Source organism: Meriones unguiculatus, chromosome 2 (assembly GCF_030254825.1).
Source record: "Meriones unguiculatus strain TT.TT164.6M chromosome 2, Bangor_MerUng_6.1, whole genome shotgun sequence".
In the NCBI taxonomy this organism is placed as follows: domain Eukaryota; kingdom Metazoa; phylum Chordata; class Mammalia; order Rodentia; family Muridae; genus Meriones; species Meriones unguiculatus.
In genome coordinates this window covers 184657321-184684229 of record NC_083350.1, presented here as the reverse complement: position 1 = coordinate 184684229, position 26909 = coordinate 184657321, and the positions used below count along the sequence as shown (strand labels likewise).

General features: G+C 37.5%; 1 protein-coding gene across 7 annotated transcripts in view; it reads left to right on the top strand.

Annotated features, from left to right (window-relative positions):
- Window positions 1-26909, top strand: part of Gria2 (glutamate ionotropic receptor AMPA type subunit 2) — a 130647-nt gene that overhangs the window by 52152 nt on the left and 51586 nt on the right. For all 7 annotated transcript variants that reach the window (XM_060378475.1, XM_060378474.1, XM_060378479.1 and 4 more), the window contains exons 3-4: window positions 13504-13743; window positions 23025-23221. In XM_060378475.1, coding sequence (XP_060234458.1) covers window positions 13504-13743; window positions 23025-23221 — 437 coding nt within the window. The remainder of the gene's footprint in view (window positions 1-13503; window positions 13744-23024; window positions 23222-26909) is intronic.

Sequence of the window (26909 nt, the reverse complement as noted above, 5' to 3'; positions counted from 1 at the left end):
ACTCTGTGATTTATATATAAAATTATACATGTTCTCTAGAACCAGAACATATTCATTTAGAGATCTGAAAAAATTACTTTAACTGATTTCACATGTGCTTTTGTTCAGTGATCACATGAAGCTGAAATTACTTGAGATGCATGACTCAAAATATATTATTAATATTTTCCCATGCAATAGCTTGCATCTACTCATTTTGAGTTTCTCTGGCTTTGTCTTTAAGAGAAATATTTGTGTGCCATTCTGAAACTTTTGCTTCTTCTCTTATTCATTGACTTTCTCTTCATTTCATCTTTCTGAGTAACTTTGCTCCATTTTAGTAATGGAGAAATATTGTCTGGATAATTTTTTTTCTCTTCTCATTTTTCTGTGGTAGTATTTTGAAAATAGGGTATGAATAATAATGGAGTCATATTGATAGTGACTATTGATATTATGCTACCTATGTTATATTTTCTCCCGTATTTCCATATACTACAGACCACATAGTGGTGAATTGAACAATCATTAATAATATATGAGCTTTAAAAAAAGCAATTTGCTATTGGAAAGGAAGAATTATGGGCTGTATAAAAGGATTTAATTATACACATTGATCAAGTATGTCAGATAGTTATTCAAATTCTCACTCAATTTTTATTGCCTCAATAACACGTTGATGGAATGAGTGCCTTTAAACTGGGTTTCTTTTAAGAAGTGTAACACACATAGAAAAATAAGGAATTATTTCTCAAAAGCTGGCCATGTTCCAGCAGATGCTGCTTTGCCCAAACATGCAAACAGTACTAAGTGCAGTCACCAGGTTTAATGAGAGAAAAGGAACATGTTAAGTTGTCATAAAAGAGCGGTGGTGGTGCTGGAGAATACAAAGAGAACTGAGGGGAGGGAATGAGAGGTGGATTTCTTTAAAACGTTTCTTTTCAACCTTACATGCGGTTGAGAAAAGCAAACAAATCAACCAGATACTTGTTCTAGATGCTGAGGGGTCAGCAGATCTCCAGGCTGAGCGTTCTGTTTGGACCTCTAAACCAGAACATTTAAGGAACATGACAACAACATTCTAATAATACAAAGTGTGAATGGATTATCCTGCTAAGTTGCAGAGTTTCAATGCCAAGAGGGACATGAAGAATAAAATTATTTAGGTGGAAACAGAAGAGGGCAGAGAAAAAATATAAAAGTAATGATGACTCTAAGAAAGATTAATAAAATATACAGAGAACTGTGGACTGAGTCCCTTTAAGTTGATTATAACTCCCATGGATTTTATGTAAAAGATCAGTGATAAAGAATATACATGAGCGACTTGACATTTTCTAGAATTTATCTCTTGAATATTCAACCATTTAGAACTTTGTCTAATCTAGTTGGGACTTTTGGGGACATTGAAACCTTTGAATTCTGCTGCTTGTCAGAAACACACAACTTGCTCTTAGCATGGTAAGATGAGAAGCCAGGTTAATGGGCAATCTTTCAGCCTGGCACCCTGCACATACCATTGGTACCACATCAGCACATGGAGATCTAGACACCATCCAGAGCCTAAAGCTAGCAAGACTCTTCAGAGATGAAACCAGTGTGTGTATGTGTGTGTGTGAGAGTGTGTGTGTGTGTGTGTGTGTGTGTGTGTGAGAGAGAGAGAGAGAGAGAGAGAGAGAGAGAGAGAGAGAGAAGGAAATCCATGGTCAAGATTAAGACTAGAACCATCTCTTATGAAATACCAACTTATGTAAATGGAGGTCATTCTCCTTCTCTTCCATGTCCAGGTCCCATCATTAAAATTTACATTCGAATTATTGCCCATTCCTGCTGATCCCATTATTGCTTTCCATCTTCAATGAAGAATGAAGCAAAAATAAATGTTACAGATTTTTAAAGCGGTGTATAATAAAGGCCACAGCAATAAACTTAGGATATTTAACCTCACTCAGACTATTTAGCATGAAAGTCAGGAAGGACAGATATTTGCTAGGGAGAAAGAAAAATGTATTCTTGCTACTTCACAGTCTTCTACGACTGAGAGAGAATGTTGCATCGAATTAGCTATTTCTGTGACAAATGATCTCAAGATGCATGCAAAGGAGAGCCAATTTGTCATTGTATAGATGGGTGTCACGGCTGTAGGTTAAACATTAGTGAGGCAATTTATAGAGACTGTCACTTGGGTGTGTGCTTATTATCCTACACATTGCCTCAGAGCCATTTACTGTTTGTTCACTAGCTGTGCAGTGATTGCTGGGATTTTAGAGAGACTGGTGTAGATGGTAAATGACCACAGATGGGAAAAGAAAGTCCTTGAGTAGATATGCAAACTTTAAAATAGCTATATTTATGGAAAGGGGGCAGTTTCACTCCTTTTTATCAATATCATAGAAAACTGTGCTAGAAGAAAATATCCATAAATAATGGAATCATGGTTCAATTTCTAATATTTTCCCCCAAAATTTAACTCATGATTCTAATGAAGTATGTACTACATACTATAATGACATGCTAAAGAAACAAACCCTGCTTAAGGTAAGCTTTGAGGCTGAATTCATACATACTACAGAGAAACATCCTTCTTCACGAAGGTGTCCTCCCTTCATTGTGTACCTTGCCGTGTTTTTAACTTAATTTGAAGCGTAAAATTCTTTCTATACAAAAGAAATTTGGAAATAGTAACACAATTGGATGTCACAGGTATTTCAAAGAATTTTGTTTGTTTTTGTTTGTTTGTTTGTTTGTTTTTGCTTGACTAAAGTTTAACTAAGTTTCAGACAGATTTTAAAACTAAGCTTGTCCGTGATCCTGAAAAATCGCAATTCAGAAGAAAAATATTGATTTCCAAGAACTTTGAATATCAACAGAAATGATGTTTCAGTGTAGGATCCTGCATTTTACATCTATTAACCATTTGGTTCTGAGCATATATTCATTAAATAATAGGTGTTATAGTGATATAACTATAACATTTCTGATTTTGGTATTGTGGAAGAAACAAAAATCATTATGATTGGATTTATTGCTAAAAGCACACTTACCTAATCAGTAATATTTTCTTGAGTATTTTCTATAGGTTTAGCAACACAAACATTAAAGTATTCCCGTGAAGTAGGTACACAAGATAGACAAGCCCAGGCACTAGATTAAGAATTGAGGTTCAAGATCAGCACGTTTCCTAGCAATTGGCCTGTGAAAGCTATATTTGGCTTCTAATGCTTGCGTTTATTCTGTTGTCATATGACCCCTTTGATTAAGAAAGGAATGTATAAGCAAGCCACCCTAACACAGGCACTGTAACTCAAGATGCAGATGGGGTGAAACCAGTGACAATAGGACAAATACAATCAGGAAAGATGGCATTCACTTAATCACAAATAGGACACTCTTCTTTGAAGGAACGGTATTTTATTAAGTGCCATTTATTGCATGCCTGCTGTGTGCTGTGTACTTGTTAGGCTGGTAGGGATACATGGACCTTTATTCTCTTCTCAGTGGGGTCACTATTTTTGAGAAAGCTAAGCAGCCATAATTCTGGCTAACACACAGCCATGTGAATGGCTTTAGAGTCACACAGGATAAACGCATCTGATTCAGACCACACAGAACTGATAAAACTAGAGAAATGCTGTTTGTTATTTACATCATTTGGAACCCTCAGCAACTGGAGAGCACACAGGCAGCTTTTAAGCAAGAGGGTGATTTTTGCTCTGATAGGAAAGCGATGTATTACAGAGGCTGTTGTTTGAGAAGTTATTGAAGTAATTTAGTCAATAAGTGCCTAAGGACTTTATCAGGCACTGTCAGCTGAGCTGAGGAAAGCAGATTGGTGAGGTCAGATGGACAGCACTTGCTGAGCACTTGTATTCTGGAAGATCTTTACGTCTTTTGGCCTGAGAAGATGGGTTTGATTTTCAGTAAATCAACACTGCCTTGTGGAAGTGATGAATTTCAAACTTAAAAAAAAGAGTGAAGTTTTGATGCATAATTGATAGATGTATAACTAATACTCACTAGTTGGAATATAGAAAGTTAGGTAGAGATACAGATTTTCACATGGATAACTAGTTGATGACAGTGTGTGTGTGTGTGTATGGGTAAATGAGTGGGTGTATATGTGTGTGAGTGTATGTATGTGTGTGAGTTCTGTTAATGCCTTCATATCATTCAGTGATGTAGGTAATTTTGCTATCCTTAGGCTGAGGCACAGCTGAGTAATGTGTCTCTCCAAGCCCAAGTTTTTCAGCTTCTCTACTGTACCCACGGGCATTGCTACCATGTCTTTGGATATTGAACAAGGTCTTCATATCTTTAAGCCTTTGAAGATAAATTGTGTGTTTTTAGACTCTGTATAATAACTGTCTCTCATATATCGTTTTCTTGTTTATTCTATAAAGTTTAACTTTGATTTATTGGTGAAAGAATTTTACTTACCACTTGTTTGAGCAAAACAAACAAACAAACAAACAAACAGAAAACCAAACCTGTAATATAAGCATGTACTATAACTTTAATATTGCATGTGATATTGATATTTACAGTGTATTTTCTGGGTAAGTAAAGAGGTATGAACAAATAAGCAACTGGGAAGATGGAGATCTAGGAAACATTTATAAGAAAAGCTAAACTAGACCTTTATAATAAGCACCAGATCCCTAAAAAGTATAATGTAAAAAGACAAAAAGAATTGGGAGACAAATAGGCAGAGAATGCCTTTTAGGTGTTGTGTTTTAGGAAGACCTGTAGGAATGAATATAAACTGAAAGGGGAGAGATGAACATGTCATGATCAAAGAAATAAAAAGGAAGGTGAAAATGTAGGAAACACTTCAAAAATCCTGTTCAGCAAACCTGAGCTAATACTTACCTGTTAAGTTCATGCTTGTCTATCATTGGAGCAAAGTATAGCAGGTTCTAACCAGCACCTGGTCACTGGGGAGTGCATGAAGCAGATCAAAACAGGTGGGGAGGGGTGGAGAAGAGGAAGGAAGGGAGGGGTTGGGAGGGGAGGAGGGAGGGAACTAGAGGGGGGATACAAAGTAAATAAAGTGTAATTAAAAAATAACAATGTTTAAAAAAAAAAAACAAAAACAGGTGGCAACGCCCTTAGTCATCAGATCCAAATCAAAACAACCCTGAGATTTGACCTCATACCTATTAGAATGGCTAAGATAAAATCTCAAGTGATAACACATGCTGGAGAGGATGTGGAGAAAGAGGAACCCTACTCCATTGCTGGTGGGAATGTAAACTTGTACAAGCATTTTGCAAATCAATCTTCCACTTTCTCAGACAATTAGGAATAGTCCTACCTCAAGATCCAGCTGTAGCACTCCTAGGCATATATCCAAAAGATGCTCAAGTATACAACAAGGACATTTGCTCAACCATGTTTGAATAATATGTTCTAAATGTAACTTCAATAATTATGATGTTCTGACAGAAAAAGAGACCTGCAGAAAGAGCTTTCTGGGTTAAAATTCACAGTTTTTTTTTTTCTTTCTATTTTCTTTATTTCTTTCATTTTTGTTGTTCTTCAAGAAATTGGAATTTAAAATTTTCTAAGAAAATAAAATAGTTGTGCTGTCCTTCTTGATGGAGCTATGACTGAGTCCAAGCTGCAAAGAGGCTTCCTGCACATGAAGCAGCTTACATCATTTCATTAAAGTGAATATCAGTGTATAGATGCAAAAACAAACCTAATTTTGTTCAACTCTTTTCCTCTTCTACTAAATAATGGTGTGAAGTGTTCCAGACTGTATCGTGAATGCCACATTAGCAGCACCAGTGACCAGAATGAGCCAAGAGGAAAAAAGGGTTGGATGCACCATCAGCATTGTTGCCGACTTACATCATCTGTGCTAGTAATAAACAGTGAAACAATCAGCAAGTGCTAGTAATAAACAGTGAAAACATCAGCAAGCTACTTACACCCAGGGGATTATTACTTCTGTGGTTTGACCTAAAACATCTCATGGAAGGATTTGACTTTGCTGAGTTTTTCAAAGTTGTCATTAAATATTTAACTCAAGTAGAACTCAACAAGAGTACCTTTAATAATTCCTTTGCAATCATTTTTAAGCCTCAAGCCATACATGACCTTCTTATGTTAATCAGTCTACTCATTCAGAAATTTACAGTTGTGTGCAGAACTGTAATTGTACAAGCCGTGAGGCTAGAACTGAAATTTTGTGGTTTTCTTTTCTGTCCTCTGTTTCTATAGATGAGTGTACAGAAATTCTGATCTTGTCTAGCTCATTTCAGAAAGTTCTTTTTGCATTTTCATCAGAGCTAATAGCACCCTGTTTTGGATACTTTAGGTTCTTCTAAACTTTCTTCCTTTAGAATATGTGCAGCATGGAGGTATCTTTACCTTTAGAAAGCATCCTTGAGAAATAGAGATGAACATGAAATAAACACCTTTCTAATTAATTCACAAGACCTCACTCAATTCTAGTGTTTAACATGTCAGTAGGCTTCTGTATCCACTCGTTCAGGCTACAGTTTCAGTATGAAAGGTTCTCAAAGGTTTGTAAGTTGACTGTTTCCCTTGGAATAGGATTGTTTGGGAAAGTAGTAGGAATTTAGATGATTAAATGGTCCCACGTAAATGCTTTGCTCACTATGCGTTTGCCAATGGAGGTTGGCTACCAGTTTGTTTCTGTCTCTTTGCTTCCTATCTGCTACAAAGGAAGACTCCTCTGCCAATGTTTGTATGGCCATGACGCTGTGCTTGACCCAAGAACCCAGAATAAAAAGAGCAGAAGATTATGTATAAAGCTGCTGAAACCAAAACCTAAAAGAAGTTCTTTATTCCTTACATTGCTTATGTTTTTTTGTTGCCACAGTAATAAAAACTTTATCACTAATTCCAACTAATGCAGAAAGCTAATGCAAAGAGCAGGGTCATTGCTATCAGAAAATATAACAATTCTGAAATATTGGAAATAAGCATATGACAAGAATTTGGAAATGTGTGGAGATTGGTGATAGTCAAAGCCTGGGGTTCTGTAGGGAGAGTTTACTGAGTGATTTCAGTGTGAGCTCAGTGTCAAGAATGGAATGCAGGCAGCAGTGCGAACTCATGCAGACGGAGACGGGAAAAATGCCCCACTGGGAGTAGGAATAAAGACTATTTGTGTTTTGTTATGGCGATGAATTTCTCTACCTGTTCTCCATTGCCTAATTCTGGCTGTGGCATTGTTAGTAAGAACGTCTTTTATCCAGGTTTAAAGTCAGAATTATGAATAATGAGGCAAGAAGCAAGTTTTGAAAAAGCACAGCTTTGCCAGAAAAAAAAAAAAAGAGCAAAGTTGAGGTCAAGCAAGACATACTTGTTAAGAAGATTAGCACCATTAAAAATACAGCAGTGACTTTCAAGTAGGAAAAAAAAAAACACCATAAAGATTTCCTAAGACTAAATAAGAACACGTAAAATTCAAAACTGAGGAATTTATAAAAGGTAAAATTGCTTGAAAGTGATCTGTGGTCTTCCAGTTACACAGGGTTGCTGAGGAAAGTATTTCATCACATTAAAAAACCGAAGCACTCAGAGTTTGCTACAGCCATTGTTCAAGGAAGGGTGGTCCTTCCTTGAACAATTAATTAAGATTAAGATTAATTCATCTTAATTAATTAAAATTAAGGCAGCAGGCCTTAATCTTAATCACATGATGCTAGTTTTAAAGACATACAGATGGACAGAAATGAGGAGAGGAGGAAGCCTGGTGTTAATGAATTCCTGAGTGAATGTCTGCTATTGACATGGGTATGTCCATGTTGAGGACCCTAGCTTCAGACCTACAGGTAATTAGCAAAGATCCTGTGCCTGTATTGAGGCTCAGAAGAAAATAGCAAAGCCTTACTTTGGGTCCAAGAGTGGATGTTAGTAATATATACAGAAAATGCCCACCATTGCTTCTCCTCCTAGATTTGTACAGCTTGAAGACTGCTCTCTCACAGAGACTGCTTGTACCAAGATTAGCTAAACCTGCCTTCTTGAAGCAGCTGTATACCATAAACCCTGCCTCCTTACTTCTTCATAACAACCCTATCTCCATATTCATATGTATGTAACAAAACTGCCTCTGTTCAACTCTCTATAAAAGCATCCTGAGCTTTCATGGTGCCTCAGTTTCTCTAGCACAGGGCTAGGACCACGTGATCTCAAATATTTGTTTTAGTGTGTGTCTCATTTTCACCCCAGTCAGGTCCATGCATGGGAACTGTGGGAGGGAGAAATAGCAAGAGTTACAGTGTCAGAGGGTCCCATCTTGATTTAAAAGGAAAACAAGAGATGTGAAAGAGTATATATGAGGGTCACAATCCTCCCCACAAGATTCCCTGAGAAGTTAGGATATGAAGCTTGGAGTGTGAATTCAATGATGCCAGAAATGTGGAGTGTCTCCTGAGAAAACCTGCAGATAGGAGGCAGTTATTCTAGGAAAGGCGGGATACAGTTTGGCTACAGGATTGCAAAGCCATAGTAATGGAACTGCTCAAGCCCCTTGGACTTTACATCATGACATCATGCATTTTGAGTGCTCTACAGAGCTAAAGGATTCAGTGCTTTCTGGTTTCTGTTCTTTCTTTCTTTCTTTCTTTCTTTCTTTCTTTCTTTCTTTCTTTCTTTCTTTCTTTCTCTCTTTCCTTCCTTCCTTCCTTCCTTACTTCTCTCTCTCTCTCTCTCTCTCTCTCTCTCTCTCTCTCTCTCTCTCTCTCTCTCTCTTTCTTTCTTGGCTGTGCCTTCCTTGTTATTTCCTATTACTCCACTTTAGAATCTGGATTTCCATTTTGTGATTTGTATCTTAGAAATATGTAACTTTCTGGTTGACTTTATAGTGGCTCAGAAAAAGGTTTGGCTTGTGTCTCAGAAGAGACTTTGCATTTGAACTTTAAACCAATTTCATAAAAGCTAAGATGATGCTGACTCTCAGTGACAGACAATTCATTCTGCATTAGGAGATGGATGGAAGCCTTTGGAAGCCAGGACAAAATGTTAAAATTGGAGTAGGCAATGCCCCTCCCACACACACACCTTTTGCCAACATTCAGTGCTTGCTTCCCAGCATGTGTGCTTTTAGGAAAGCCATAGAAAGTGGAAGTTATCATATAGATGGAAAAAGCAGGTCACTGTGTATATGCTCTTAAATTATTAAATGTCCCGATCCTTTCTTCATCTCCTTATGCTTCCTTGTTTCTATGAACTGACACCAGTTCTACCATAGCCTTTCATTACAAGCATGTAAAAGGAGTGAAAATAGAGCTTTTTTATCAAATACCTATCAGGCATTTGATGACAATAATACAAAGTCAATAGGAAGCAGCACTATCAGATTGCAGACAGCCTCAGACGGTCTTATGAGGCTCTCAAGTAACATGACATTCACCTTCTCCTTCTCAGACTGCTGCTTCGAGCTTGAAAACAGTGCTAAGATGCTTGCTCACAGTTCTCAATGTCACTCTTACCATATTTGGGGGTAGTGACTGTGACTGAGCAATACTGAAAACTGACATGTGTAGAAATAGAACATTAAGAAAGAAATACAAAAAACTGAGTTCATTAGGAAAAAAGAAAGTCATTACATGCCATGGAAGATAATGTGATGGGGTTGAGGGTGACCAAGGTATGGCAGAAAACAAAGGCCATTGTTGTAAAATAATATTCACTGAAAAATTGTCTAGAAAAACTGGTTTCTAGGTTAAAAGAGATGTAATTTCTTACAAAGTTTCATGCAGTTTGTGCTTCTTAGTGAGACAAAGACACTGCTTCCATATGGATGCAGATTATAGAGGTTTTTGACAACTCACTTCAGACCAAGGGAAAGTAAAAGGGTTGGCTCCTTCCTGAAATTCTGTATTCAAACAGTGGTTTACTTCTCAAGCATTCCAGTGATTCTGTGGCATCGCTTTCATTATGAAGACTGTTGCATTCAAAAGAAGCTCCATCAATAAACCATATGGCATGACATCTCCAAGTGTCTAGATTCCATGCCAGCCCTTCACAGGAAATCAAATAAAGTAGATCCCCGGAGAGTCTTTAGAGCAAGCCTTCCTTTTCAGATGTCAAACTACATTAATCTAGGATTTAACACAAATTGTAACCAATTTAAATTTAAGATATGCATGTCAGTACGCATGAATCCATGCACAAAGCAAAAGATCATTGCAGTTTGCCTAGAAGACTTAACAGTCAAAGACAGTTTTGTCTGTATGATAAACACAGTCATCAAATATATTAAGGAGTACGTTTTTGCCTGGAGAAGAACAAATACTATGGGAATGAATAAAATACTTCAATCTCATTTTGGAGTTGTATGAAATGTATAGAAAACTACTTGTCTGTTCTCTGATGTATCAGCCTATCCTGAAGAAGACTGAAAATAAAAGAGGGGATGTCAACAATCTACTATGCAGATGTAGCCAAAAAAAAAAAAAAAAAAAAAAAAAAAAACAGAAGGCATATATTAGAAAGATAGAAGTAAATAGAATGCTGAGAAATATTTAAAGAAAATTAAAAATCTTTTAGAAATAAGGACTACTCAGAGAAATATCTGATGTCACTATCCTTTCCATTAATATCACATAATTATTGAAATGTTTGCTACCACTTATTGGCATTAGAATCTATTTTAGCATCTATTTTAGCAAGGTTCTTTTTTTTTTTTTTACTTTCTTTTTTTTATTTTTTATTTTTTATTTTTTTTATCAGTTACATTTTATTAACTCGGTATCCCAGCCGTGTCCCGGTCCCTCATTCCCTCCCAGTCCCTCCCTCCCTCCCTCATCTCCACCGTGCCCCTTTCCAAGTCCACTGATAGGGGGGACCTCCTCCCCATTCATCTGCAGGTTCTTTTGATGAGACAAGCTTATTTCTGTATATCTTTGTAAAAGAGACACAATGAAGTAAGGTAGTACCGGTTTTACCTTCAAATGGAGGTAATTCATTTGTAAGACACTGATATGTCCAGGGCCATTTGGAAAATGCAGCTATGCATTCATCAATAGCATCTGATAACCTGGATTTGTGGCTAAAAGACTGTCACAGACAGTTTCTATAGAGCATTGCAGTCCTGGGCTAAATAGCTCTTACTTCCCAGAAAGAGACACAGTCATATTAATGTTTCAAAAGACAGTTATGATTATAGTGAAGAAAACTGGATAGAAGGCTCCATGAGTGCAGAAACCATAATAGTTGGGTAGAGCCTCCATTAATTGTGTGTGTGTTTAAGTATTGTGCATTAGGAATGAATACAGGTTCTGAATGTAGACTGCTTAGGTTTGAAGGCAGCATTTCTTGTTCTCTTTATGACTTAGACAAGTTATTTCCACCATGTGGCATTTTTCTACCATTATTTTGGAAACAATAATAGCTTCTATTTCAAGAGCTATCATGAGAAAGAAATGAGTTAACATAAAACTTAGCAGACACATGATATGCATAATTTTCTATTAGTATTTTCTGAAATGGGATGAGGGGAATGAGCGGAAACTCAAGTCACACATTTGAGCACGTTGATCGCAGCATAGAGCATCCAAGAAGAGGGAGCTGGGGGAAATAGTCACGTGCTATTTATAGAAATATCTGAAAAAGACAGTGGGTTATGGAAGGAATGGTGCTTGTCAAACACAGTATCATATTATATTTAAAATGATGTTCATTAGGCAAAATACGTTATTAACTTTTATTTTATATTGCAGAGGAACATACATGTTAAGCTAAGTGTTAAAAATCAACAACAAAATTTAGAAATTTTATTTAATTGTAAATATTAACTTTATTTAATTGCTGCCTGAGAGAGTGACAGAAGCAGAGTAACCCTCTCTGGTGTGTCACCAGATCTCTGTAATTCTATGGAAAAAGTGGTGTTTTCTTAACATTAGAGCTATGGAAACACACTGGCCTTGTAATATAAAGCATCAAAACGGTGACACCTAACTTTTTATATGTGTATCTATGTGTGATTTTGTGTGTTGGCACATGTATGCGTGCAGGTGAGCATGCTGATGTAAGCGCAGGACAGGGCAGAAGTCATCTTTGGGTGTTGTTCCCCATAGTAGCCGTGCACCTTATTTTTGTTACAGGGTCTTTCCTTGACTCTGGTTCTTCTGATTTGGCTAAGCCAGTTGACTCTTGAATCCCAGAGGTCCTCATGTCTCCACCAGTGCTGGTGTTCCTAATACATGAAACTATGACTTTTTAAGTGAGTCTGTGGCTCAAACTCCTTTATCTGCTTGTGAGGTATCTCCCCAGCTCACAAAAAGCCTTTTAAGCAATCTGATTTTCTTAAGAATGAGCTTTTGTAGGGGTTGGGGATTTAGCTCAGTGCCCAGCAAGCGTAAAAGCCCTGGGTTCTGTCCTCAGCTGTGGAAAAGGAACAACAACAACAAAACAAGCCAAGAATGAGCTTTTGTGAGAGAGTATATTGTCCAGATAGCTACAATTTGTTTCTAAAACTAACTATAGACTTACTAAAGTGAAAGAGGGAAATCTCAAGGATCCTGCTCCTAGACAAAAAACTACTGGCATCTAATGGCTGCACAGAGAGAGAGAATTAGCCTCTCTCAGGCATGAGCCCACTGGTTGGTTACATATAAAGTATTCAGCCCTGAAATTATACACTCAGAAGTAAAACAAACAAACAAAAACCGAGGACTCAGAAGGTTGTATTATATATTATTTATGTATATATACATATGTGCCATTAGTAAGTGAAGAAGAAGGAGGAAAGGGAAGGGGTAAAGAGATTTAATCATATTTTAATGAAAGTAAAAATTAAAAAACCCTAGGGACTATGTGTTTTTAAAAATTGTCATAAAATATATTTATCCATGTAAATCTTGTTAAATAATCTATGCATTTTCTTTTAGCCTCAATTGCTACTTTTTACTCTTTACAGGTTTTTTAAAATTTAATTTTATTTACATTTATTTATTACAATTTATTAAGTTTGTATCCCTACTGCAGCCCCCTCCCTTGTCTCCTCCCAGTCCCACCCATCCTCCCTCTTCTGTCCCTATCCCCTTTCCCTAGTCTCCTGATAGGGGAGGACCTCCTCCCCTTCTATCTGACCCTAGCTTATCTGGTCTCATCAAGCCTGCCTGCATCATCTTTCTCTGTGGACTGGCAAGGCTGTACCAGCTAGAGGGACGTGATCAAAGAGCCAGACAATGAGTTCATGTCAGAGACAACCCCTATTCCCCTTACTAAGGAACCCACTTGGAAACTGAGCAGCCAATAGGCTTCCTTTGAACAGGGGTCTAGGTCCCCTCCATGCATGGTCCCTGGTTGGAGTATCGGTCTCTGTAGGCCCCCCTTGGCTTTACATGTTTTTTAATTCATCAGACTGAATGCAAAGTAACTAACTTTCCATAAATTGTGATGGATCATTAATATTAACTCAGCATTTGTTTTGTTCTGCGAATGATGTTGTACTTTATATGAAGTAATGTTGCATTTCAGGGCAATCCATGTAATTATGGGATGATTAAATGGCATCATTTCTGCCTTCCCAATTTCTAGTCTGCTCCCAGTTTTCAAGAGGAGTCTACGCGATTTTTGGCTTTTATGACAAGAAGTCCGTAAATACCATCACGTCATTCTGTGGGACACTGCATGTGTCCTTCATCACACCCAGCTTCCCAACAGATGGCACACATCCATTTGTCATCCAGATGCGACCTGACCTCAAAGGAGCACTCCTTAGCTTGATTGAGTACTACCAATGGGACAAGTTTGCATACCTCTACGACAGTGATAGAGGTAAGTGGCACGGTGTAACCCTTTTTAATGCTTCAGACACAGCATTTATCCTTGGCAATTGTATGTGGTGCTGTAGTACTGTGACATTTCATTATTTAATTTTTCTGTATAGATGACTAATGAAATTTGAATAAGGATGCACACTTAAACCAAAACAGAAAAAAAAAGAGAAGTGGTATAATAAAATTATAAATAGAGAGTTTTATAGTAATTTATAGTTACTAAATCTTGTTCAATGTAAAAGATTTAGCAGACAGAAAGTGTCTATTCTAGCCTTGCTTTAAGATAATGTTTCTGAACCTCAGAGAACTTACAGGTTGCTCAGGAGGCAATGACCTACGTGTGTGGTATCCAACCCAAGCTGCCTTATATGGTTGTTCTGTGTTAAATCAACGCACGAATTTAGGGATGGAGAATCCCATCATAGGTTTCTGTTTTCTTTGTTTTAAAGGTCATTATTTGCAGGTCTGCCCCGGGGTTTAGGGGCTGAGGTCTTCTTTACATTCATTGGATCCATGATGAATGTCTGTGTACCTCACATTGCATGAACTGTTTTGTGTGGATTTTCTTGTGTCTTTGGAGACTACCCAGAAGCAAAAGCAAGTGGGTAAAGAACTTTACATAAGAGTAGCTAAGCTCCACAGTGTTTTTCTCAGGAGCTCACTTCCAGGAGTACTTAGTTTTAAATGAAACTCAGAAGCTCCTTTTGACCAAGCTAGAGCACATTGTTATGTTAGGGCAGACTGGAAGGGGGCCAGCATCTGTCCATTCTCCACTGATTGCTTAGATTTCCTTGGCTGCAATGGTCCTGATGCAGGTCTGCTCAAACTGGATGTGTTTCCATGGCTCTGTCCTCCTGAACCATGGCATGACTTCCCTCCATGTAAAAGCCAGTTAGCAGTTTATAAGCTGAAAACAAAACAAAAAGAAACAACAACAACACAAACAACCTATGTCAACAGCTTTGTGCCTATTTTGAGAGCGGAGATTTATTACCCAGACGGTGAATGAAAACTACAGAGTCATGTACAGTAAATGTGGATTTCAAGGTTTAGGATGACTTTAATAGGGGCTTCCTGTAAATGTGATAAAATTACTTACAAAACTGAGCTGATTTGGTTTTTAGCTTCCCCTAACCCCCACCTCTGGCCACTTTTTAAGAGCTTGGTATCTCCAGAACTCTTCTAGAATTTACACAGCTTTTTAATCCATTTCTCACACTTGCATCCTAGTGATGTTATTTTCCCCACCTATATGTATTTCATATTTAGAAGCTTCATTTTGGGGACCATCTCCCCAGGACAATGTACCATACATAACACATAGAGTATCTCATTCCTTAATGCTACACCCGTCTCTATGGGATCCATTTTCAACAAAGAAGTTAGAATTACCTTAAATGTATTCCTTTGCCAGCATTGGCCCCCACCTTTGCTTGAAGCACTTCAATGACTTCTTTGCATTGTAATGAGGATAATATCAAAATTCTCAGCTTGGCTTTCAGGCTTTATAATACTTGGGTCCTGCCCAGTTCTCCCGTAAGTTCTTCAGAATTGCTCATTCACTAAATCTAAATCCTAAATCTGATTGACCTTCTTTCACTTTCTGAGATGAGCCAAACTCTTTCACCTCTAATGTCTGCACGTAGCTTAAATTTGTAAAGCTTCTTGGTGTCTACTTCAATATATTATTTTCTGAGAGACATTATTTTTGTGAGAGACTGGCATTCTCTCACAAAACAATGTCTTATCTTAGTCCTTTTTCACAAGTATATAACAATTCATAATTAATAGTGACACTGAGTCTGTTGCCCAGGAGCTATTTATTGTGCTCCTCCTATATTTCAGGGACAGACTAAGCCGCCCCTAATAACATCTCTTTGTTATGTATGATTTCACTATTGGTTGCAGGAAGGCAATGCCCAGGAGCCCTCATGACGCTGGGTGTAAATTTGTAACTAGACATTCAGAGATACAAATAACACTAGACAGGGGATTGATATTCAGTAAACAGTAGCAATAAGTAAAGGAGCTAAATGTGTGGACATCTTAAATCTGATGTGATATTAAAAGCTGAATCAGAATATGAGCAGCCTTTGCTCGTGGATGAGGTTGAAGATAGGTTTGCTTTAAAAATGTACTCCACCCTTACCCTGCCTTCACTTCGTAATGCACCTTGGTCAAACGTGAGCTTCAAAACATTCAAATTCAAGTGTCCCTCCCCATCTCTTTTGATTAAATTTGGTTGACAGACATCAGAAGTGGGAGAAGACAGGCAACCGGACAGAAACCTCCACCGGGGGGCCCCTACAAGACTCTACCCATCAGGGTATAAAAGCAGATGCTGATATTCATAGCCAAACTTTGGGCAGAGTGCAGGGAATCTTATGGAAGAAGGGGGAGAGTGAAAGACCTGGAGGAGACAGGAGCTCCACAGGAGACCAAGAAAGCCAAAAAAATCTGGGCTCAGGGGGTCCTGCAGAGACTTAAGAATCATCCAAGGACCATGCATGGAGAAGACCTAGACCCCCTGCTCAGATGTAGCCTATGGCAGCTCAGTCTCCATATGATTTTCCTAGTAAGGGGAGCAGAAGTTGTCTCTGACATAGACTCAATGGCCTGCTTTCTGATTACCTCCCCCTGGTAGGTTAACCTAACTAGGCCACAAAGAAAGAGGATGCAGACAGTCCAGATGAGACCTGATAGGCTAGGGTCAGATAGAAAGGGAGGAGAACTTCCCCTATCAGTGGCTAAGGGGAAGAGCATAGAGGGGAAGAGGGAAGGAGAGTGGGACTGGGAGGAGACAAGGAAGGGGGCCACAGCCAGGATGCTAGTGAATAAATTATCATAAATAGTAATAATAAAGAAAACATTAAAAAGCAAAGAAAAATATTCGAATAGAGAAAAGAAAACGACAGACTCATAAATAAAAGGAGTTGGAGAACTGGCAAGTGAGGACTGATGGACTATGTACTTACAGAGAATCTGGGGCACTTTGCATGATTTTATTAATACTTTCAAAACATTAAATGAAATTGGAAGGATGAGATAATCTCCAATTATTAAATTATCCAAATTGGTTCATGTCAAGTGCATCTGTTGGCCAAGGAACATTAGTGTGATAATATTAAGTAATTATATATTAAAGTCAAAGTGACCTTATGGGCCACATTTTTGAGGTTATTATCAAGTAGCTGTCTATGTTTTAATGTTCAGTGTTACACAGCCTTCTATCGGCAACTGTTTCCAGAGATAAATGTGTAAGACTCTCAAAATACTGAAAATAGCCTTGGTCTTTGCAAAATGTTGATTATTACTAACCATTTTTGTCTTATCAGTAACTTAATTTTTATGACTTTGCATAATGTTAAAATTATCTATGCCCTCATTCTGGGAGGTGCTTTCTTTCCCTGTTGCCCTCACATGCTTTCTCCTCACTGTAGAGCTACAAGGTGTCGAGGGCACACCTAGACCTGCTACCTCAATATTGGTGATCATGATTTTTGTTTTTAATTTTAATTTTATTAATTAAAGTTTATTCACTTTGTATTGCAACTGTGACCCTCTCCCCCATCCCCTCTTCTTCTTCTATGCCCCTTCCCCGGTCCAATGATAAGGGAAGTCCTCCTCCCCTTCCATCTAACCCTAGTCTATCAGGTCTCATCAGGAGTGGCTTCATTGTCTTCTTCTGTGGACTGGTAAGGCTGCTCCCCCCTCAGGTGGAGGTGATCAAAGAGCCAGTCCATGAGTTTATGTCAGAGACAGTCCCTGTTCCTATTATTGGGGAACCCTCTTGAACACTGAGCTGCCACGGGCTACATCTGTGCAGGGATTCTAGGTTATCTCCATGCCTGGTCCTTGTTTGGAGTATCAATCTCACAAAAGACCCTTGTGACCGGATTTTTTGTTTCTGTTGCTCTCCTTGTGAAGGTCCTGTCCCCTCCAGGTAAGAGGTTCCAAGATTCCCCCTAATAACTGACATCACTGCAGGCCCCTGTTTCAACAAATTTGGTCTATTCTCCCGACGGTCTCTTCTCTACCTCCTTTATTTCATGGATTTGTGTTACACTATGCTGTCCAGCAAATAAGTGTGTGAGTCTAAGACGGTGAAATTCCATCTCCAAGAATATTATGGCCATATTCATAAAGAGGCTGAAAGAGACTTAGACAATTTTTGTTTGTTTGTTTCATCATGCTGCTCTTAACCAATACTGTGATTGATTCATCCCTGTTTTCCAAAATCTACCCAAATGCTGAAGTGCAACCACGGCAGAAAGGTGGGAAGCCTTGGCTGCTCTGATTTTTGTGTGGAATCATCTTCCAACTGTCTCAGTCTATTGGTGACAGGAAATCAGATGCTGCTTTTCCGACGCACACTGGCATTTCAGAATCTCTGGTGTCTTCTCTTTACCCAGCCACTTGGCAGCAGTCTGAGTCTCCTTGAGGACTCTGTGTCCTTCCTCAAAGTCTTGTGCTGTTACTGCGTTGGGAGTCGGTAGATGGAGGAATGTAACATTTTTAACTAAAGAGTAATGGACTGCCTCTGTCAGCCCATTAGGCCTTATAGTTTTGATATTTGGCTACAGATGAAGAATATTTGAATTGGAGCCCAAAGACATGTGTTTATTAGTTCAATGTCAATGAAGGAAGGTAATATATTTCTCTGTAGAGTAAGTAAAAACAGAATCAATATCTCCTTTTTATATTTATGTTTTGGTTTTAGTTTTGAGCTGATACTGTTTATCCCCCAAAGGGAAGGCACTTGATTCTGGGTCAAATAAATCATCTATCATAGAATTAAAATGCCTCCAAACTACATTTTTTTTCCTGATGTCTTGAGAAAAATGATGAGAGAAAGACATGATAATCTAATCTAGTCTAGGCACAGTGCCATGAGTTAGTGAGCACACGTATTAATTACATTGCCTGGAAAAACGAGTGAGATAGTGAATTTTTTATGCAGCAAATATATTATTTTTATGAATGAAGACTGTTGGAGGTAGAATATACCTTAAGTTCAAGTTTTTCTCTAATTTTTATCACTTATTGAAAGTAGGTCTAAATGAAATTAGTGTTTACTGCTAGTCATTCATTTTCTTTTTCTTTTTTTTTTAGTTTTAGGGGATTGTTAGCTTATAAATAGATCATGCATGCAGAGCATGTTGCTAACAATGTTGAAGTAGCCATTTCTTTCTATATCTAATTGTTAAAAATTCAGTCACATTAAAAATTTAATTCTACAGTGGACTTGGAAGGGGGCAGAGAGGAGATGAAGAAGGGAGGGTGAGACAGGGAGGGAAAGAGGGAGCAGGATACAACAGGGATACAAAGTTAACAAACTGTAACTAATATTTAAAAAAATAAAAGTTGAAAATAATTTAATTCTAGACATAATATAATTAAAAAGTTTTAAGATTATATTCAAAATTATTAAAGGGGATAGCTAATTTTCTATTTTTTTCTGATTTTATAGAGACAGTTTTTTTTATTTCAGTATTTTTCTTTTTTTCTAAATTTTTCAGAAATAAGAAGTCTGTAAGCTGACATAATACAGTAGAATAAGTATCGGGGTTGAGTGGAGAGTGCTCACTGGGAGCTTTCCATGAAGCAATCTTTAGGCAGAGCATCCAGTTCCCACACACATTTCTAGTGGAATTAAGGAATTCATGTATTAATGAAGAAATCACTGTGCTATTTCATATGGGAAGAAAGAAAGCTCAGCTTACATCATTTTCTAAAGAAATTGTAGGGTTGAGAGAACAACAGTGTGGTCTTGAGGTGTGAATGAAGAGTTTAGTGACATCTTCATAGCTGTAGCACACATTTTTAGTGGTAGAAATGTAACTGTAAAAATCATCGCCTTCTTGGTTCAACAGGCAGTGAGTCAGTCTCAAGACTTTAAAAGTCTTATATGAACTGAGAAGAAATCTCTCAGTAGAAATTTTACAAGATGGTCAGCTGTGAGAGGGAGAAATTGAATAAGTGATGCTGAAAGAGCATGTGGCTATTCCAGAGAAATCATCTAAGAGAGCAGATTCCTGAGCAAGGATCTGCTGTCTCTTCAAATTTGTGTGAGATGAGACCTCAGCTTGTGAATGACTGAGGTGATATTATGCAGTATCAACTGATAGCACTTATCAAATCTAATACAGCACTGCTTGAGGAATTGAGCTTTTTAATTAATGAACGTAATTTGTGTTGGGTCACGCAGCTTCCAAAGTATTAATCCTAAGATTGTTAATAATAGAGAGTCTATACTGAGTGCACATTACTTGTGACCCAGAATAAATGAGTTTGGAATTTAGACATAAAAAATCCATTATTTTTTATTTTTATATATCATCTCTATATTCTTTGACATTATGAGCTGCCAAAACTTTCAGGCTTAATTTATCACTAGATGAAATCTACCTATGAATTTATAAGTAAAATTCCTTTAAGTGTCTGTTGAAGACAATGCCAAATGCATTAGCACTTAGAGTTCATGGTGTGGAAATTTCATGATTTAATAAAATAAGATAAACTTAGTGTATAGAATAAAAGATGTTCCCTAGGATTGCTACATAATAAAGTGGGGAGAGCGTGTTCCGTACTCGTGGTCATGTTTTGAAGGTTACTGGAGGCAGTTGTCTGATGAAGGGAGAAAAGACAGCGGAGTAGTTAGAAGACATATTTCCGAGCAGTTGAATCGCTGAGGTGACCAGTTGTGTGTGTCCTGCCTTTCCCGTGAGAAACACACACATGCTGCTCGAGTTACAGCTGGGTGACCGGCAGTTGTAGATGTTGTGGGACAGGTTCTAAGGTTTCATCACTGCAAGGATTTTTGTAAGTGATGAGAGGTCTATGTCACCCAACCTGACAAATTCATGTTCTTCTTTACCTTTTACTACGAAAACAGACACAAGGGATTGATTCGGTTTACTCCCCCAGATTTTTTTTTTTAGGTTTACTCTAGTATGTACTATCCATTGATGTAAATTATCTTAAATCTTCCTTAAAAGCTAGATATTAAAAGCAATCAGAAAATAATGTGGAGCATTTGTTTTGAGACTAGATCTGAAACACATGATTTTTCTGCTTTAGCCTTGACAATGCTGAGACTTCAGAGTAGTGACACCATACCATGTTGCCATGAATTTTTTACCCCTTCTCAATGACTATTGCTTGAAAAAAAAATGTATTGTTCTCTCTGGTGCTTCCTTTTCACTCTGCAGTTCTCTTGAAGCAAATACTAACTATAGTTATTTTTTTTCATTTGCTGGTGTTTTAGTACTTAAAGGAAGTGTAATCTCTTATTTTACATATGACCTAACTATATCACTATCATACTTAGCAATAATCCATTAATATTTTAAGTGTTTGCTCAGCAAAGGGTAAAAATGAGCTCTGTGTACCATAGTTGGTAAATATATTTTGTCAGTTGTTATTATTTGATACGTATTTTTGTTTTATACTTTGATGCTCTGAAAAACTCACTGCTTAATATATTTGCATATATTCACTGTACATTAATAGTTTGATAATATTTAGTTTTGCATTTCATCCCGACTGTGTCAAAAGTGGTGCAGAGTAGTTGAAAGTTGTTGCCTTGACTTACCAACTTCAGTGGGAGCAACGCAATGTGAACTCTAAATTCATGTTTGTTTATTGTCTATTAGCTGAAATGTGTATAAAGAAAAAAACTTAGTTTTATCTTTTTTCTGTTTTTTAATTAAATTTTTACTTTTTTATATTAATTGCTGTTTATTTATTTTGTATCCCAGCTGTACTTCCCTTCCTCATTCCCTCCCATTCCCACTTTCCCTCCCTCATCTCCTCCCTGCCCCTCTCTAAGTCCACTGCACTCAAAAGAATGCCACTGTAACCCCGTAGTCCTTGTTTATTTAAATTTTCAAAATAGTTGGTTTTAACCCATTAAAAGCAAACATACTTTTAATACTTATTTTAATTATGATAACATGGGTTTAAAAAATAAATATGTCCGTTAGCCTTTTGCCATTATTATTTGACTGATTTTCATATTCCTTGTCTTTATTGGAAGAGCAACAAATGGGTCCTTCAGCTTTTAGATTACACCCTCTTTGGGTAATTTACTTATTTGCCAGTATCAAAGAGATACCCTAAGCTCACTTTGACTAACATTAAATCTGCAAGATTCTCAGTGACCTTTTATAGCTTGGAATTTGGTGGACAAAGCAGATAATTGCTCCATTCTCTGCCTCTGTAAATAATTTAAAATAAAATTTGGCATTTGAATTTAGATTATAGACAGATTTGCTCACCATAGATGAATCACAAATTGTACAAAAGAAACCAATCAGCATAATTTTTGAAGTGTGCAGATCTGTAATGAGGAAGACGATATATTGAGCCTGAATTCTTTGAAGCCTTGAGATCATGTTTCCATCAAGTTATTCTTTTCCATGATGAACGTGGCTTCAGTGAGAACAGTAAAGTTATATGAGAGACAAGAACATCTACTATTTTTTTTCCAATACTAAACTGTAGATTTATCTCTTCAAGAAACTATCTCCTTCACCTCCTGTTTGTTGATCTTAAAATTCTAGATATGGTGCAGTTTGTGTAGAATTTGATGCCACAATGGACACTTGATGAACTTATAACAAGCTATAACAAAAAGAAAAATAGTTTTATATTCAGAAAATTAGATAAATCTTCACTAGAGAAATAGCTGCCACCATCTGGTTAAAAAATAAATAATTTAATCTCCATGAGATCAGTTCCAACAACAAAAATATAACAGAAGGCTGAGGGGGAAGGGGAGGAGCTTTCAGTCTGCTGCTTACAGCAGACAACAGAGGGTAATGGCAGCCTCTTAGACATCACTGGCTGAGCTATTCAACTGCTCAGAGATTCTGTATGGAAATGTCCTAAACCCCATCAGGTTACTAGTGCAAAATGGTGGATCACAACATTCGCCTAAAACCACCATGGTTTCACTAAAGTGAGATGTGCCTGGGATAGTTTTTACTTCACTTAATTTGGAGATATGAAAGATCTGGTGTGTCAGCATGTTACAAGAAATATATCCTAGAGGTAAAAAGAAAGTGATGCTTTTTTCCCTTGGCAGCTTGTTTATGCCTCCTTAAAGCGACACAGACATAAGCAAATATTGATAAAAATCACAGCTTCTGTCAGAATTCAGCCTTGCCACAGCTGCACAAGCACATAAGGCTAAACAACGTGGAGATGGCCACTTCACACTCGGGCTCTGAGACGCTCTAGCATCTTCATCAGTCATTCTTCCTACTGTCTTTCCAGGCTTATCAACCCTGCAGGCTGTGCTGGATTCTGCTGCCGAGAAGAAGTGGCAGGTGACCGCTATCAATGTGGGGAACATTAACAATGACAAGAAAGATGAGACCTACCGATCGCTCTTTCAAGATCTGGAGTTAAAAAAAGAAAGGCGTGTAATCCTTGACTGTGAAAGGGATAAAGTGAATGACATTGTGGACCAGGTTTGTTCCTTTCTGTTTTCTGCCAAATATAGACTGTGCATGCAGCATCAGCATTGGCAAGATTATTTTGCAAGTTGCTTGGACAGCGGTTTTTAGTTTATAGTTCATGTACAATGCAGCAAAAATCATCAATTGAATTCTCCCCAGCCTCAGGAAGCAATGGGCAGATGGCTGTCAATAATGCTGACAGACTCGTTTTATCATTGAATCACTTCATCATATCATTTAAATTTTTATGTAGTATGTTAGCTTTCCCCTAAATCTACATGCTTTTCTGACTTGGAAATTTTAAATTCAGTTGTCTCAACATTTTAAGTAGATGTAATTATGTCAAAACAAGTCTGCGTCTTAAGGTAAAAGTGAATGGCACGAGGTTTGTGCTTATTATTTCAATATAAAGTGCTCCAAAGTACTAAGCCTATGTTGTTTTATACCTATGAGTCTTAGTCACTGTTCTCTTGCAATGAAGAGACACTACAACCATGTCAACCATTACAAGAAAAAGCACTTAATTACGGACTTATTGGCAGGTTCAGAAGTTTAGTTCATTATCACAGCAGGGAGCATGGCAGGCATGGTGCAGGAGAGTCACCTTCTGATCTGTAGGCAGAGGAAGGGAGGGAGGCTCTGCCATGGGCTTTTGAAACCCCAAAGCCCATGCCCAGTGATATGCTTCCTCCAGTAGGGCCATGCCTCCGAGTCCTTCTGATCCTATCAAATGGTTGTGCTCCCCGGTGACTAAACATTTATGTGTGTGAGCCTATGGAGGCTATTATTATTCAAACCACCACACTAGTCTACATCTATAGAAAGGAGGGTTTTGTTTGTTTGTTTGTTTGTTTGTTTTTTATAAGAAGTAATTTTTGGTCTTGAACGTTTATCAAAAAATTGTGTTCCCTTAAAATTGTAATCTATAAAATTAAAGTAATACATTTAGACCATGTTCACTATGTAAAAGTATTCATTTGGGTGGTAGAAAATATGATAATATTAGACACGAGAATTTTGTCTGTCCTTATCATACTGCCTTGCTTCAGATAAGACCTTTCAGGATAGGGCAACCATGAAGTGATAACATAAAGTACACAGTAAGAAACCAACCCCACAGTCCTGTAAAGCAGCGACACTGACCAGACATGCTTTATCATTTGTTGCATATCCTTCACTAATCCTCGCTGCTGCTGCTGCTGGTGGTGATGGTGATTGTGTGTGTGTGTGTGTGTGTGTGGTGTGTGTGTAAGAGAAAGAGAGAGAAGAGAGACAGACAGACAGACCTATGAATACTTAAATAATCATATCAAACCAATGTGACCTGAAAAAGAATCAAATGTATGCAAGGGAGGAGAATAGCTTCAATTGAAAAATCAAGACTATGGTCTCCGGAGATGAAGTTAGAATTGCTATTAACTTAGGTCTCTTGTGGAAATGTGTGCTTCAAAATCACATTTGAATTTCATAGGAGGCTCTCATTAAAGCAAAATTTTAATAATATTCAGTAGCCTGATTTAAAATGAAAACAGTCCTGCTTTTTCATAATAAATACAAATGAAGGCCACAATTGTGTCTTTCAAAACTGTGAATAGGGAAATTGAACAACAAACTGGGACCTTAAAAAGCAACGTTTGAAGCAATAGCTATAATTAGAGTTAAATAACTGGCCATGTAGTATACCACTTAAAAAGCATTGTTTTACATACATATGTCAGAAATGTCTACCTCTATTAATATATTAATTGAGTGCAAACGCAGATGGCTTATTACTTCTTAATAAGCATTTATTAAAGGCATTCTCTAAGTGAAAGATGCAAAGAATGACAAGAAAGTCTGCTATTTGAACCTAAGGATCTTAATTATTGGGGAACAAATTGCATGCTGATATAGTACTAAAAACTACAGCAAATAAAATTGTGCTGCTCAGCTTTCTGCTAATACAACAAATAATAGGGTAAATCATGGAGAAGAAATGTTCAGATTGAGTCACTATGTTGGGAATTTTCACCCATAGTCACTTGCCTGTGATTTTCTAGCTAGCGGTAAGACTATATACCATGACAGGCATGTGTGTTGGATGACACTGCTTAGATCAACTTAGCTGAAAAGCAAAGGAGAGACAGAAAGAGACCAGATCCCCTATTGTCTCAAGGTCAATCCTTTATTGTTGTTAATACTTTATGCTGTGCTCCATATCATAAGGCTTGTCCCACCTTCAAATAGCACCAAACCGAGGACATGGGCTCTGGGTAGATCAGATAAGATCTTTATCATATAAGAGCAAAGCCATGTAAGTGGTCTATGAGGAAGAGGAGAGAATCTACATATCTTTCAAGGGAAATTATTTGTACAAATTTCACACAAATGGTAGTATTTTGCTAGCTTTGAGTCATTCATTTATTTCTTGATTGAATATTCCAATTCTCTAGTGTTTGCTCTGTAGATGCTGCAATGTGTCTTTAAAGATTCTGTTAAATAAGATGTGGCAAACCCCATCAAAACGTGTTAATGCTATAGTTACATAATCACAACATGGATGTACCATGACTGAAGAGAACAATCTGTTCTGGGAGAGGATTACTGAAAGTCATCATTCAGATTAGGTTAGGATGTTCTCCAAGGAACAGCATTCACCAAGGACAAGGTGATGATGATAAGGCACATTCCAAGAAAAGCAGAGCTCTATTATCATTTCACTCAGCAAGTATTCGCAAGAGAATGGAGGAGATGGAATGAAACTTATCTTAACAGCAGCAGGAAATTAACAAAGAATTAGCTTGTATTAGATTAAAACTATTTTAATATCATTTGATAAAACCCTGAAGACACTTATTTCTAGCTGTGATCAGATGAGGAAAGTATCCAACCATCAAAACACTCGTAAATTAACATGAATTTTCTATTGTATGCTACCAATTGCTATTACAAAGCAAAATTACAATGGCTGCTATGGCCAACACTAACATTTATAAAGACTTGAACCTAGTGAATTTTCATATCCCTTCTTTTTCTCAGTACACAGAAGAACAACTGCTATCATTTGTGCTCTTTATTTTAATTTTCAGATGGAAAACAGGGGCATTCGCATGGTAGCTTGCTCAGTAAGCAGAATCAACAGATGTTCCTAAGATATTTATGGACACAATGCATGTTGATTAAGCTGAAATAAATTAGAATATTTTTCTTTTGGAAGGACATCTTTTCTTTAAGCTTCTGGCTTCAACCTGAGTGATACAGTTTCTTGGAAAAGGCAATTTGGTAGCCTAAATTCCCTTGGAACATCTGCTACAAAATAAAACCATGGCATTCTGTAGAATCTTTTCTAGAAATTCTGTCCTTGCTCTTGGGCCAAATGTGTTGGTGCAAGCACCTGACATTGTCTCAGGTGAAGGGTCGTCATGGAAGTCTTTAGCCAGAAGGTGACCACCAAGCCAAGATTGGCTATACTTTTCGTGTTAATAATATATGGTTGTGGTAAAGTGGAGAAATTTCAAAGTGAAGATGGAAGATGTAAAGACCTGAGCTGTTTTTGAGAAGTGTGCTATTATGCAAAACAGTCCAGAGAACCCATGTGGTCTGAGTAAGGATAGAGCAAAGAGGGAAGCTGGTAAAGCTTGAAGGGTTGCTGTGATATTCAGAGTTGACGAGGGGAGCCAGAGAAACAGGAAGTGAACTCATGCTTTGTATATTTTTTTGT